General features: G+C 52.1%; 1 protein-coding gene across 1 annotated transcript; it reads left to right on the plus strand.

Annotated features, from left to right (window-relative positions):
* Gpr4 (G protein-coupled receptor 4) lies at positions 1-11,683 on the plus strand. The gene is made up of 2 exons (NM_001025680.2): positions 1-97; positions 9,148-11,683. The coding sequence occupies exon 2, from the start codon at positions 9,906-9,908 to the stop codon at positions 11,001-11,003; it is 1,098 nt and encodes a 365-aa protein (NP_001020851.1). The 5' UTR covers positions 1-97; positions 9,148-9,905; the 3' UTR covers positions 11,004-11,683.
* The last annotated feature ends 2,361 nt before the right edge of the window (positions 11,684-14,044 follow it).

Genomic DNA, 14,044 nt, shown 5'->3' on the forward strand with positions numbered 1-14,044 from the left:
GCTCTCCTGCCCCGCGGGGGCGCCCGCCGGGTCCCCGCGCTGCGCAGAGTCGGGACCAAGTCACAGACAACGGTCGCCCAGCCCAGCCTCGGAGCAGGTGGGTGCTGTCTCTCTGTTCTCATTCTACCCCTTCTCAGGTCCTAGACTCTAGATGGCCACTCTGCTGCCTCAGTCTCCCCGCAGCTTCCCCTCTCCGCCACTCGGCTCCGGAGAACCCATCTTTTCTGCTTCTCCCTCCTGTTCCTGGGGTTCCTAAAATACTCTGCATCTGGGTCTCTCTCTCTCTCTCTCTCTCTCTCTCTCACACACACACACACACACACACACAAACACACACGCGCGCGCACACACACATATCATGAACTATCTTTGAACTCACTCTCATGCCCACCACATTGGTCTCGAATTCACTGCAATCCTTAGTTTCCTAGAGTCTACTGGGATTACATGTCTGTGTCACCCCACCCGGCTCTCCACCCTCTGGCGTTTTATAGACAGCCCCTGACTGTACAGCTCAGGTTTACCTTAACCTGGCCACCCTCCTGCCTCAGCCCCCTAAATGCTGTTGGTATTCTTCAGCAACAAACCCAGAGGACTCTATTCCTTTATTTCTTGGGGTCCCCCACCTGCCCCTCCCTTCTGCCTCTGGATCCCTTCTACCTCATGCCTGGCCTCCAGTCCCCAGTTTATGTGAGACCCCCTCCTTCTCTTTGTATGTCCCCAACTCATATCCACCTCATCTTGCCTCCCCACACCTGCTCCTCCTCTGGTTCTCTGACTCTTTGGCCCTCGCCCACTCCCACGTTGTTGTGGCGCCTTTAGCGCCCCCACCCTACCCCATCACTCTCCCTAAGTCCTGAGACACCCTGGAACTTTTTCCTCCGGGTTGTGGGCTGCTTAGGGTTGGGGTAGGGGACAGTGGGGTTGCAATCCAGGGCGGATGGACCCTGAGTGACACCATGACCCCAGTACCCACTTTGTAGTCACCCAGTGGCTTCTGAGGTCACACCTACCCCACCCTCCTGTTTCAGGAATTCCTGGCTAAAGGGGTTGGGGAGGTGGACTTCCTCCCGAACTTCCTCCCTTCCAGGATTTGGCTGGGTCTCTGTTAACTCCTTCCTATTTTGTCTTACTCCCCTTCCCTGGAACTGAACTCCCGGACTTCATTTCTCAACCAGGCTCTAGAGTTCTCAAAGCTTTGGTGTGTGTGTGTGTGTGTGTGTGTGTGTGTGTGTGTGTGTGTGTGTGTTGTTCCAAGCTGGATGTGCACTGGGGACACTAATGTAAAAGATGGGGAGCACCTCAGTGCTCCTCCTTCTAGACTCTCCAGCCAGCTGCACCCCCTAAAATCTACTGAAAGTTCTTCCCAGTATCTCTGTCTGAGGTAGAACTTGATCAACGTCACGTTTGGGATCCAACTAGGAATGAGTACTGAGATGAATGAGTAAGGCTTCCCAAACTCTGACCACCCTGGAGCCCTGCAGCCTGGTGTGCTGGCACCTGACTGTTACCCTAGCACTAGGAAGATAAGAGACTGGAGGATTAAGAGTTGCCGGGCCAGCCTAGGTGACATGACACCCTGTCTCAAAAGACTCTTGTAGTGACACATACCTGTAACTCAGGCTGAGGCAGGAGAATCTTAGTCTGAGGCCAGCCTAGACTGCCTTCCAGTCTCTGAATGATAGGACCTGTACGGCTGAAAGCCTTTGAGACAAGTGCAGGGAAGCAAAGGCCCTTTAGGTGTTCTAACCCTTCAATCCCTGCTGCAAAGCTCCTGTGGGATCCACACGGGCCATGCCCCTTCCATTGAACAAGCAGGGAAACTGAGGCCTCAGAGCACGAAACTCAGGGCTTAGGACTCTTATCCAACGGCAGCCCATATCCGGAGACCTGGGTTCCCTTGACCATATCTGGAGACCTGAATTCTTTCACTACCACTAAGTCGGATTAATTCGGGCAACAAGGCCGGCAAAGTGAGTAGGGAGCCACGCCAGACTTGGGTATGAATGGCTGGAGGCCAGAAGGGAGGGTTTGCGGAGCAGAGCAGACAAGATTTTTCTGAGGACTTGCTGGTGGAGAGGAAAGGGGTCCAGAGGTAGCGTGGGCTGAGGGGTTGAGGGGGAGGAGTTTCAGAGAGAGCGCGAGAGACAAGCCAAGTGAATTAGCTCCACCCGGTCTCCTGACCCTCCCCTCAAAGCCCACTGTTCCCCCGGGACACGGCCTATAATTTGGTTTGTGTCTAGACAAATAATAACTCAGCTGGTGTGAACCGGGAGGGGCGAGGCCAGACCGCTGAGCAAGGGGTCAGAAGCAGCCCGGGTTCCTAGGGTCCATCCCTTCCCGAGGTGGGGAGAATATAATTTTGGGGGGGCCGGGTGATCGTCTGTCCTGACCCCCCAACTCCGTGAGCCTTCAGTATCTTAGAATGTTTTAAGTCAGAGCAGGAATATGGGGGAAAGAGGAAGTAGGGTTCACCTATTTACAAAGCGTTCTCATTTCTGCAAAGAGTGAAAAGGGAAACGTGTATTCATTTGCTGGGAAAAGATAAAAATCACCCAAGGTTTAATAATAGATTATGAAAGTCATAGCGTGTGTTTTATTTTATTTTATTTTATTTCCTTTTTTTTTTTTTTTTTTTTTTTTGAAATCATAGAGGGTTCTAACAATAGAACTTCAGAATCTTGGGCCGGGAGACGCCTGGAATATTGCAAGCTGACGAGGGTGCACGCTGGCAAAGGCAAGGATAATAATAACAGAAAAGCAGAGAATCAAGGCTCTAGAATGTTAGAACATTCGACCACAAGCGGGGCCGGCCATAGAATCTCGGGACTTGAGAACCGCCGCCAGATTCTAGAATGTCAGCAGGGTAGCTCTAACAATTCCACCGTCCTGCTGGGTGGTGTGGGTGTAGAGGCCAGGGTTGGTGGTGGAGGTGGGACAGAGATGATCCTTAATAAAAATAGGGAAACTGAGGCCCAGCCAGGTGGCCTGACTGCACGCCCCCCCCCCCCTTTGCCATTTCCTCTTGCTGCCAAGGCACCAGGTGGGCAGCGAGAAACACTGATCACATTTCAGCCCTAATGAGCAGACGGGAGCTGGCCGGTCCCCTGGGGCCTCCAGAATGGGGGAGACTGGGAGCCCATGGTGGAGAGAAGCAGGGGGAGCCTCGTGGCTTCAGAAATGAGGGTGGTGAGCGGGCTAAGGGTTGATGAGTATGGGGGTGTGGGCCCCTGTCACTGCTTTCTCTTGGCTTTTCAACCTCCATGTCTTTGAGTTTTGCTGCATTGGGGGTTTGGGGAGCCTTCAGGGACTAGGTGTTCTTCCCTGGCTTTAGTAGCTGAGGCTGACTGGGGCTTGGGGTACAGGCTATCCTTTTCTATATCCCCACCAAAAGTTGTGTCACACTTGAACTTATCTTTTCCTGCAGGAACCTGAGTCGGGGGTGGGGTGTAAGATTTCGGCTCACTAAGGGTTAAGATAACATTGACTCCACCTAAGGCTATGCTAGAGGGACACTTCAGCCATGATGGGGTAGAGTGTGTGTGTGTGTGTGTGTGTGTGTGTGTGTGACTGTGTGTGACTGTGTGTGACAGTGTGAGTGTATGTGAGAGTGAGTGTGTGACAGTGTGTGAGTGACTGTGTGAGAGAGTGTGTGTGTGACTGTGTGTGAGAGTGTGTGTGTGTGACTGTGTGTGTGACTGTGTGTGACAGTGTGTGACTGTGTGTGTGTGACTGTGTGTGAGAGAGTGTGAGTGTGTGTGTGACTGTGTGTGAGAGAGTGTGAGTGTGTGTGTGACTGTGTGTGACTGTGTGAGAGAGAGTGTGAGTCTGTGTGTGACTGTGTGTGACAGTGTGAGTGTATGTGAGAGTGAGTATGTGACTGTGTGTGAGAGTGTGTGTGTGTCTTGTGAGAAAGAGTGTGAGTGTGTGTGTGACTGTGTGTGAGAGAGTGTGAGTGTGTGTGTGACTGTGTGTGAGAGAGTGTGAGTGTGTGTGTGACTGTGTGTGAGAGAGTGTGAGTGTGTGTGTGACTGTGTGTGAGAGAGTGTGAGTGTGTGTGTGACTGTGTGAGATGTGTTCATTTGGAGGCCAAAGAACACTGATGTCTTTTCCAACAGACATGTTTGGATGTCAGATGTCGTTTCACAACAGTGTGAGATCTGAACCAGCAGCTCACTGTTTCAACCAACCCGCCTTCTAATGATACCAATTAGTGCTGGTCACTGGCACACAGGGCAATTTCTGCTTTTAGTGACTGCTTAGGCCACTTAGGCCATCCTGCTTTCGTAAAGGATGGTCATACCCACTAACATCTTCCTAGGGCCACTTTTGTGTGCTTTTTTTTTTTTTTAAGATTTATTTATATGAGTACACTGGTAACTGTATTCAGACACACCAGAAGAACACATTGGATGGTTGTGAGCCACCATGTGGTTGCTGGGATTTGAACTCAGGACCTCTGGAAGAGCAGTCAGTGCTCTTAACCTCTGAGCCAGCCACCTCTCTCTATGTTTTTTTTTTGTTTTTTTTTTTTTTGTTTTTTTTTTGTTCTTTTTTTTTCGGAGCTGGGGACTGAACCCAGGGCCTTGCGCTTCCTAGGCAAGCGCTCTACCACTGAGCTAAATCCCCAACCCCCTCTCTCTATGTTCTTAGAAAGTCCCTATTAACAAGGTGTGGTGACACACACCTTTAATCCCAGCACTCAGGAGGCAGAGGCAGGTAGATCTCAAGAGTTCGAGGCCAGCCTGGTCTACAGAGTGAGTTCCACGTTAGCTAGGGCTACCCAGAAAAACTCTTGTCTTGAAAAATAAAGAAATAACGATTTCTGATTTTTAACAGGTTCTCAAAGAGGTTTGAAGCTGCTAGAAAGACACTGGTACAGGAATGAGAGGAAAGAAGCAGTCAGAGGAGGAGATACTGTTCAGTTCAGATAGTGAATAATAGTCTTTCCTCTCTGGACCTCAGTTTCCCCATATGTACTGGGAAGAAATGGACCCCTGTTTCCACACTCTGAAAGCCTGTATCATGGACTTTTAAGACTCAGAGGTTCTATGGTGGCTGAGGCTGGGGTGAGGGTGTCGTGCGGGTGATGGTCTGTCTGTCTGTCTGTCTGTCTGTCTGTCTGTCTGTGCCTCTCTGCCCTGCGCCTAGCTGGCATTCTCATGACTCAGGTAGGCTGAGGACAGGGTGGGTGCCAGACTTTGTTCCCTGGGAGGAAATTGGCAATGAGAGGTTCATTTCCGTTGGCTGCCAGGAATGTCTTTGCTGCCTGTGTACCTGGTCTCATCTCAGCGGGGACCTGGGGCCATGGAAGGGGATTTCAGGGAACACCCAGCTGTCCTTCGAGGGCTCTTATGTGGGTGCTGAGGATCTGAAGGCAGACACTTGCATCCACGGCAGTCAGTTTACACGCTGAGTCATAGCCTCAGCCCTTCACATCCTTCCCTTCTTTCTTTCTCTTTAAATTTGGAGGCAGGGTCTCACTTATCCCAGCCTGACCTGTTGGGCTTACAGGCTTGGGCCAACGCGACTGACTTAGGAAGTGCTGGGGATACAACCCAGGGCGAATACTTCATGAACTGAGCTATGTGCTGAGGCCTCTTTTTAGCCTTCTGTTTCTTCTTTGTGGTGATGGGGATTGAGCTCGGGACCTCATGCCTGCTAGAGAAGCATTCTTCTACTGAGCCACACCCCAGCACCCACTGTTAGACTCTAGGTAAGCATTCTATCAGTCAGCCATGTCCCCAGGACCGCATACTGAATATTTTACTGAAGACGCTTCATTTTGCCACATATTTTCCATGTGTGATGTGATTAGGATAGAGGCCGTACCCCTCTTTTGTAGAAGTTAAGGATTCTGTAGGAAAAAATTCCCCTTTCTGTAGTAATAGGAAAAGAGAGATGGAGGGAGGGAGGGAGGGGGAGAGGGAGGAGGGAGGGGAATGGGGAAGGGGAGGGAGGGGAATGGGGAGGGGGAGGGAGGGAGAGAGCACAAGAACAGAGAGGGGGCAGGCAAAGAGGAGATGGGGGGGGACTTAGTCTGGGTGGGAGATTTTGATTGATGGTAGGTTGGGCTGGCTCCCATTGGTCTATCCAGGAACAAGTCCCTCCCACTCCATTTCCAAGAGATCCAGAAGTTTCCAGCTCTGGGGTGGGGAGGTAGGTATCTAAGGACTCCCCACAGGGTGCTGGCCTTAGGGATCAGGACATGGCCTGACCTTTCCAAGTCAATCAGGAAGCAGATGGGTCCTGCCCTTTAATCTCCTCCCAGCTTGCAGCCTCTTCCCCCAGGCTCCCCAGGGCTTGTTGATGCCTGGGGTAGAGTCTGGGAGGAGGAGAGGGAGAGCCATGGTGGGAGAAGCACCGGCCAGAGTGTTCTGCCCTCTCCTAGCCTCTAGGCTTCTGGAATGATTTATAGAAGTCCCAGGCACTTGCTGGGCACCTACTGTGTGCAAGAACTGTCCTTCACACTGTCCTTCACACGGGTAACAGAACAGTTCACACGACACTCAAGGTCTCTGTTGCCCAAGAAGTTCCAGACAGACGGAAGCCCGCAGGATACACAGTGCTGTGAGGAGATGATTGTAGGAGTGGTGGGGACTGTCACAAAGACTTGGGAAGGAGTGAAGGATGTAAAAGAGGAGCTGAAGACGCCATAGGCTAGTCAGGGAGAGAGTGTGGAGGTATCAGTACTGGAGGAAGCTCATTGGATTGGAGATTGCTGAAGGGAGTAGTGGGCAAGGCAGTACAGGCTAGCTAGGAAGAATCCGGGTACTAGGAGCTTCCATTTTCCAGCAAATCTATTCATTTTCTTGCAATAATGCAGAGAGAACCTAGGGCCTTGCACATACGAATCAGGTGCTCTAACACTGAACTTCTAGCCTCCAGAAGTGGGGGATTCTAGGCAGGGGCTCCACCACTGAGCCACGCCCTCACCCCCTCACTGGGGGATTCTAGGCAGGGGCTCCACCACTGAGCCACGCCCCCACCCCCTCACTGGGGGATTCTAGGCAGGGGCTCTACCACTGAGCCACGCCCTCACCCCCTCACTGGGGGATTCTAGGCAGGGGCTCCACCACTGAGCCACGCCCTCACCCCCTCACTGGGGGATTCTAGGCAGGGGCTCCACCACTGATCCATGCCTCCAGACTCTTGGAAGCCTTTGGAAGTTCATGAAGAAAAGAACCAGAGGACTTGGGTTTCTGAGGCTTGCTGTGTGACTCCAGGCTCATCCCTTCCCCTCTCTGGACTATAATTTCCTCATTTGTTTAGTAGACTTAACCTGTCTGTCTGTCTCCCTCTCTCTCCTTTCTCTCTCTTAAATTACTTTTGTTTGTTTATTTATGTATTGTCCTGGTATATGTGTAGAGGACAACTTCTGGGAGTGAGTTCTCTCCTTTCGCCATGTGGGTATTGGGGATAAAATCAGGGCGTCACGCTTGGCAGTAAGCAACTTTTCAGAGAAGCCGTCTCATTGGCCCTCAAACTGGTTTTTAAGTGTGTTCTGGGGATTTTTCAGAGGTGGCTTCCCAGCCTCTGTGTCTTTCCTCCAGACCATGTGGCACTTTCTCCATCCATTGTCTTAGACTGGATTTCCAAGGACGATCTTGTTGGTTTCCTTCTTTCCTTCTTTCCTTCTTTCCTTCCTTCCTTCCTTCCTTCCTTCCTTCCTTCCTTCATCCCTCCCTCCCCCCTCTCATTTATTTATTTATCTCTTCCCTCTTTCTTTTTTCTTCAAAATAAGCCTCTTTGTAGCCCTGGCTATACTGAAACTCACCCTGTGAACAGGCTAGCCTCAATCTCAGGTATCAGCCTGCCTCTGCCTCCTGAGTTTAAAATGCTTTGAAGCTGGGCGTGGTGGTGCCTGCCTATAGTCTCACCACTCGGGAAGCAAGGATGCTCACGAGTTTCAGACTGGCCTGGGCTACATGGTAAGACCCAGCCACAGAAATCCATCAAGCCAACCAACAGATGTGCAGGGGACGTGGCTCAGTTGGTACAGCACCTTCTCTCGAGTGCATAAGGCCCAGGATAACAAGCTCTGTGTGAACTGGGCATAGTAGAGCACTCCTGTGATCCCAACACTCGAGAAGGCTGGAGCATCGAGGACTAGGTTCAAGGCCAGCCTGAACTACATGAGACAGAGAAGAAGAGGGAGAGGGAGAGGGAAAGAAGGAGGGGGAGGGGGAGAAGGGAAGAGGGAGAGGGAGAGGGAGAGGGAGAAGAGAAGGAGAGGGAGAAGAGGAGAGAGAAGGAGAGGGAGAGAGATTGGTTTACATCCGAGTAAACTAAACAGGTACAGACCGCCGGATCATCAGGTGAGGGGTTTGGTGCATGACTGTTGTCTACTATAAACATGTAGATCTTCGCAGAATAAAGGTTCCGGGTCCTTACTGGACAGCGGGTAAAGGAGAGGGACGCCTGTGAGGGCTGCGCCCCCTGCTGGCTGCAACTCGTGTCCCTAACCATGACCTTTTCAGAGTCTAACAACTCCTGCTCTGCCCCACTGTCAACCCCGAGGTCCTTTTACGCCAGTGGGACTCTGGGAAACGAAGGGCTGTCTGGGAAAGGGGGCTGAGGGCAGAGACTTCCCACCTTGGGCATCAGGACCTTGGACAGATCTGAGTGGTGCTCCTTGTCAAAGCTGTATCTGCTCTCTGTTAAAGAGCATATGCATGCGCGCTTGCTTCCGCTTGCCTTTCTGTATAAGCGGGAGTCAGAGGACAACCTATAGAATTGGTTCCTTTCTTCCACCGTGTGAGTTCCTGGAATCGAACTCTAGTTGTAAAGCTCCTTTCCCCATTGAGCCATCTCCACACTCCTCACCATCCACTGCTTACTTAAAAACACGTTTTCATAGCTTCAAACCCAGTATGTAGTGGAGGATGACTTTGAACTCCTAACTGTCCATCCTCCACCTTCTGGTTCAAAGACACATGCCGACATTTTGGGTCTTTAATTTGTATTTGGAAAGTCCCTCTATTGCCCAGCACCCTAAATCCTATGCTCTTAGACATCTCTGCCTCAGGGTGATACTCAGGCTTTGTTGGGGTGTTCCTTTTGTCTTCCACAGGAATAACGGGAAGGTCCTGGGGAGGCCAGTATGGACATCCATGCCAGTTTCTCTAATGTTTTCTCTCCCCTCAGGCCTAGTGACCTCAGCTATCAGTACAGTCGTGAGTGGGACAACCTCATCTCCACTCCTCAGTCTCCACCAGGATCAACTGAGTCTCCTGGAACCCCCTTCGGAGTCCCCCTCCTACCCACAATCCTCTTGTGCTCCGCCACTTACTCACCTTCCTGTTTCCTAGCATCCCTTCCTACAGTCACCAGCCCTTACAAGCCCTTCCTCTTTGCCCATCCCCAGAGGAGACCTCACTTTCCTTCCCCCATTGGTGACTTTACATAGTTCTCTGTTTCCTGCTGCGGTCCTAGCAGATGCCAGCATTCTAAGTTGCATCCTGCCAACTCTGTAACTTCTCTCAAAGCTCCCCTGTGTCTTCCCTTAGTGTTCTAGAACATTCAATCCCACTGGTACTTCATCATGTCCCTATTGACAATAAGCATGACACCTCTGGTGTCTTCATCTCCCCCGTAAACACTGCCTTCACCTATTTTTCTGGTGCCCCCATCTTTGCGCTCTGGTTGTTGTGCAGAAACCCCCACTGACATTAGTCCCACCTCTTATCCTATCTCCATCACTCCTTGACGTTCTTCCTCTCAAGTTCTCCTTTTGCTTAGCCTACCACAAAGCAACTCGGATCTCACTCCTTGTGAACTGTCTCCTGTGATGCTTCCCTGAGCCTCCAAAGAGGGGGCTCAGGGGGCCTGATGGCCTCCCGCCCCCCGTGGCCCTGTAGCCCCAGTGGGCCAGGGGAAGCGCCTGGGAAGTCCCATCGCCCAGGATGGACAACAGCACGGGCACGTGGGAGGGCTGCCATGTGGACTCTCGAGTGGACCACCTCTTCCCACCATCCCTCTACATCTTCGTCATCGGGGTGGGGCTGCCCACCAACTGCCTGGCCCTGTGGGCAGCCTACCGCCAGGTGCGCCAGCGCAATGAGCTGGGCGTCTACCTGATGAACTTGAGCATCGCAGACCTGCTGTACATCTGTACGCTGCCGCTGTGGGTCGACTACTTCCTCCACCATGACAACTGGATCCACGGCCCCGGCTCCTGCAAGCTCTTTGGCTTCATCTTCTACAGCAACATCTACATCAGCATCGCCTTCCTGTGCTGCATCTCCGTGGACCGCTACCTGGCTGTGGCCCATCCGCTGCGCTTTGCGCGCCTGCGCCGGGTCAAGACAGCAGTAGCTGTGAGCTCCGTGGTCTGGGCCACCGAGCTAGGCGCCAACTCGGCACCGCTCTTTCATGACGAGCTCTTTCGTGATCGCTACAACCACACCTTCTGCTTCGAGAAGTTCCCCATGGAGCGCTGGGTGGCCTGGATGAACCTGTACCGCGTCTTTGTGGGGTTCCTCTTCCCCTGGGCACTCATGTTGCTGTGCTACCGCGGCATCCTGCGGGCCGTACAGAGCAGTGTGTCCACCGAGCGCCAGGAGAAAGTCAAGATCAAACGCCTGGCCCTGAGCCTCATCGCCATCGTGCTGGTGTGCTTTGCACCCTACCATGCTCTCTTGCTGTCTCGCAGCGCTGTCTATCTGGGCCGGCCCTGGGACTGTGGCTTCGAGGAGCGAGTCTTCTCTGCCTACCACAGCTCCCTAGCCTTCACCAGCCTCAATTGCGTGGCTGACCCCATCCTCTACTGCCTGGTCAACGAGGGTGCCCGTAGTGACGTGGCCAAAGCCCTGCACAACCTCCTCCGCTTCCTGGCCAGCAACAAGCCCCAGGAGATGGCCAATGCTTCCCTCACCCTGGAGACACCATTGACCTCCAAGAGGAGCACCACCGGCAAAACGTCTGGGGCTGTCTGGGCAGTGCCTCCCACTGCCCAGGGGGACCAGGTGCCACTGAAGGTGCTGCTGCCCCCGGCACAGTGAGCCCCATGCCCAACTGTCATCCTGCACCCTCCCCATTGTATGCAAATGTATGTAAATATGGCCATGTGGATATTCATACGAATACAAGAGAAAAATGAGGTTGGTGTGTCTCTCTCAGCCATCTTCTTCCACTATGATGCCCAATGATTCACTTTATTCCAGCAGGGCCTGAAGGGGAGTGACACAGCTGGGAGTTTGTCATCATGGACTCCCAGATGGCGAGTCAGCCATGGAGAGTTTGGGATGAGGGGATAATCAAGTCAACTGTTTGGTTTCTAGACAGAAGAGTCTGATCAGATGCTACAAGTTTGTGACTCCAGCTACTTGGGAAGCTGAGGAAGAATTTGGAAGTTCAAGACCCACTTGGACTACAAAGTGAGACCCTGTCTCAAAGTGTTAAACACAGCAAAGCCTGGGGAAGTAACCTAGCAGTGTTTATCTAAAATCCCCAGGGAGGAGCTGGGGCATGGCTCAGTGGTAGAGCCCTACCTAGAATCCCCCAGTGAGAGGTTGGGGGCGTGGCTCACTGGTAGAGCCCCTGCCTAGAATCCCCCAGTGAGGGGCTGGGGGCGTGGCTCACTGGTAGAGCCCCTGACTGGAATCCATTCTGGTGATACCTAGCATGCTGGCAATTCTTTCTGGTTTGTCTTTTGGAAAAAGAGTGGTTATTTATCACAGTCTGACTTTGAGGTATGGTCTTTCTTCCTCAGCTTCCCAAGTGCTAGGCTTACAGGTGTTCACTGCTATGTGGAGCAGAGTTAGTCTGAGTCTACACAAACAGCATTGTCTCAGTCTGAGATGGTGAAGGACAGGGACTGTTGAAAGCAGACTAGAGCCAATCTGGGCAGACTTCCTGGAGGAGGAGTAAGCAGGGGTGGTTTAGAAAGGAGGCCCAGGACAAGAAAAGCAACTACCCATGCACCATCCACGTCTTGCCCCAGAGATTACGCTGGCCTCTGGGAGGTAGGGCTAACAATAAAAAAGTAAACATAGCAAGACCACTCCCCCACCCCCTTTAAATTTAGTGTTTTGTTTTTCTGAGACATGGTTTCTCTGTGTAGTCCAGGCTGCCTTGAAACTCACTGAAAAGACCAGGTTGGCCTCGAATGCAGAGATCCATCAGCCTCTGCCTCCCTCCTTAGTCCTGGGATTAAAGGCATTCACCATCACAGCCCAGGGACAACTTTTCGAAATTATATTTGTTTACTTACTGTGGGATGGGGGTTCTGCCGCATTACTGCTGTGGTAGTCAGAGGACAATTTAGGGAATCAGTTCTCTCCCTCCACCATGAGGGACCCAGGGAGTCACTCAGGTCCCCAGGCTTGGGGACCTTGATCTGCTCAGCCATCTTGCTGGCCCATCCACTGCCCCTCTTTGTTTTTGTACTGAAAGCTGATTCTGGGGCCTGTCCACATGCCTGTCCTCCACTCCCTCTTAGTGTTGGGGGATTGCCAAGGCTGCCTTGGAGCTCTTTGTAGTTCATACTTGCGATCTCCTTGCCTCAGTTTCTTGAATAGCCCGGATGATGGGTCTGTACCATCAGGACCACGTTGACTTTTTTACACAGTGTCACTGGCTATTCATGGCTGGCCTGGAACTTGCTCTGTAGACTTGGCTGGCCTAGAACTCAGACACCTCCTTTTCCTCTGCCTCCTGAGTACTGGGATTAAAGTACTCCCCCATGCCAGTGGGACCAGTTATTAGGACTTATTTTGAAGGAAGACTTAGTGGAAGAAACACAAGGCCTGAGGGATCATGTAACTTGAGCCCCTGGTCATTCTGGGAAAAGGGTGCCCAAGGGGCTTGGGGAAAAGGGCCTCTGGGAACCAGTCCAGGACCTGGTCCAGGATGGTCACTCAAGAGGCTAGAGGGCAAAGGGTGAAAGGTCTTACGGTGAGTCAGTCAGTGCTGGGGCCACCCTGGGCTCCCTGTTCCTCCCATATCTGTGTCTATTCCCACGCCCAGGGTGGACAGGGTTGCCTGACTTAGCTAATGGTTTCCCTTCTTCTTTATGGCTTAATGGGTCATCCAGATGCTGTGGCGGTTCCTTCACCAAATAGGAGGGGAAAGGAAGTTCCCAGCTCTGACTGGCCTGCCCCACCCCTGGGAGTCAAGAAACTGCAGATGTCTCTATGTTGTAGAAATGGGCCTCTGAGATGGGAACCTCCCTATCTTTCTCTCACACACATACACACTCCTCTCTGTCTCTCTGTCTGTATATCTATCTGTCTCTCTCATATGTATCGCAGGCCACTGAGAAGGGAAGATTCTACACACACACACACACACACACACACACACACACATTCCAGTCCACTGAGGCAGAAAAATTCCCCCCTCTGTCACACACACACACACACACACACACACACACACACACACACCCCTGAAAAGTCCTATGGAATCTTTCTTAGAGAACTGAAGAGGAGGCTTGAAGAGAGGAATGGGGATACAAAAGCACTTAGTGAAGAAGCAGGTTTGTGGATCAGGGAGAGGAGTGGAGGGGCTTCAGAAAGCACTGCTTTGGGAAGGAGACGGAGGTGTTTCTGTGTGGTACTGCAGGCCTATATCCCAGAACCCTCAAGGCCAGTGCAAGAAGATTGTAAATTTGAGGCTAGACGGGATTGTATAGCAAGTCTATCTTTGCAACAAAGCAAGACAAAACAAAATGCATTGAACACCTTCTGTGAGCAGGAAGCTTCTCTGAGAACCAAGGACACAACCAGAAGATTTATGTACATGTTTAGGGTCTCCTAAGCCTTCCAGGGATCCTAGACTCCCTCGTAGGTCCTTTGGCCACCAGGGTAATAAGGTGAGCCTGGACTCAGGAAGTGTCATCTCCACTGAGTACTTTGGAAGCTTGGGCCTCAGTTCGGAAGTCTGTAGAATGGGAAGCAGGGGCTCTGGAGACGTGGCTCAGTGGCTAAAAGCATGTACTGCTCTCCCAGAGGACCTGAGTTGTTCCCAGCACCAAGCCAGGTGGCTCACAAACACCTGTGATTCCAACTCCAGTGTCCTCTTCTGCCCTCTGTGGGCACTA

Source organism: Rattus norvegicus, chromosome 1 (assembly GCF_021556685.1).
Source record: "Rattus norvegicus strain SHRSP/BbbUtx chromosome 1, alternate assembly SHRSP_T2T, whole genome shotgun sequence".
Taxonomy (NCBI): Eukaryota; Metazoa; Chordata; class Mammalia; order Rodentia; family Muridae; genus Rattus; species Rattus norvegicus.

Excerpts from the sequence above, each read along its gene's own strand:
- Gpr4 (NM_001025680.2), top strand. The coding sequence starts at position 9,906 with ATGGACAACAGCACGGGCACGTGGGAGGGCTGCCATGTGGACTCTCGA.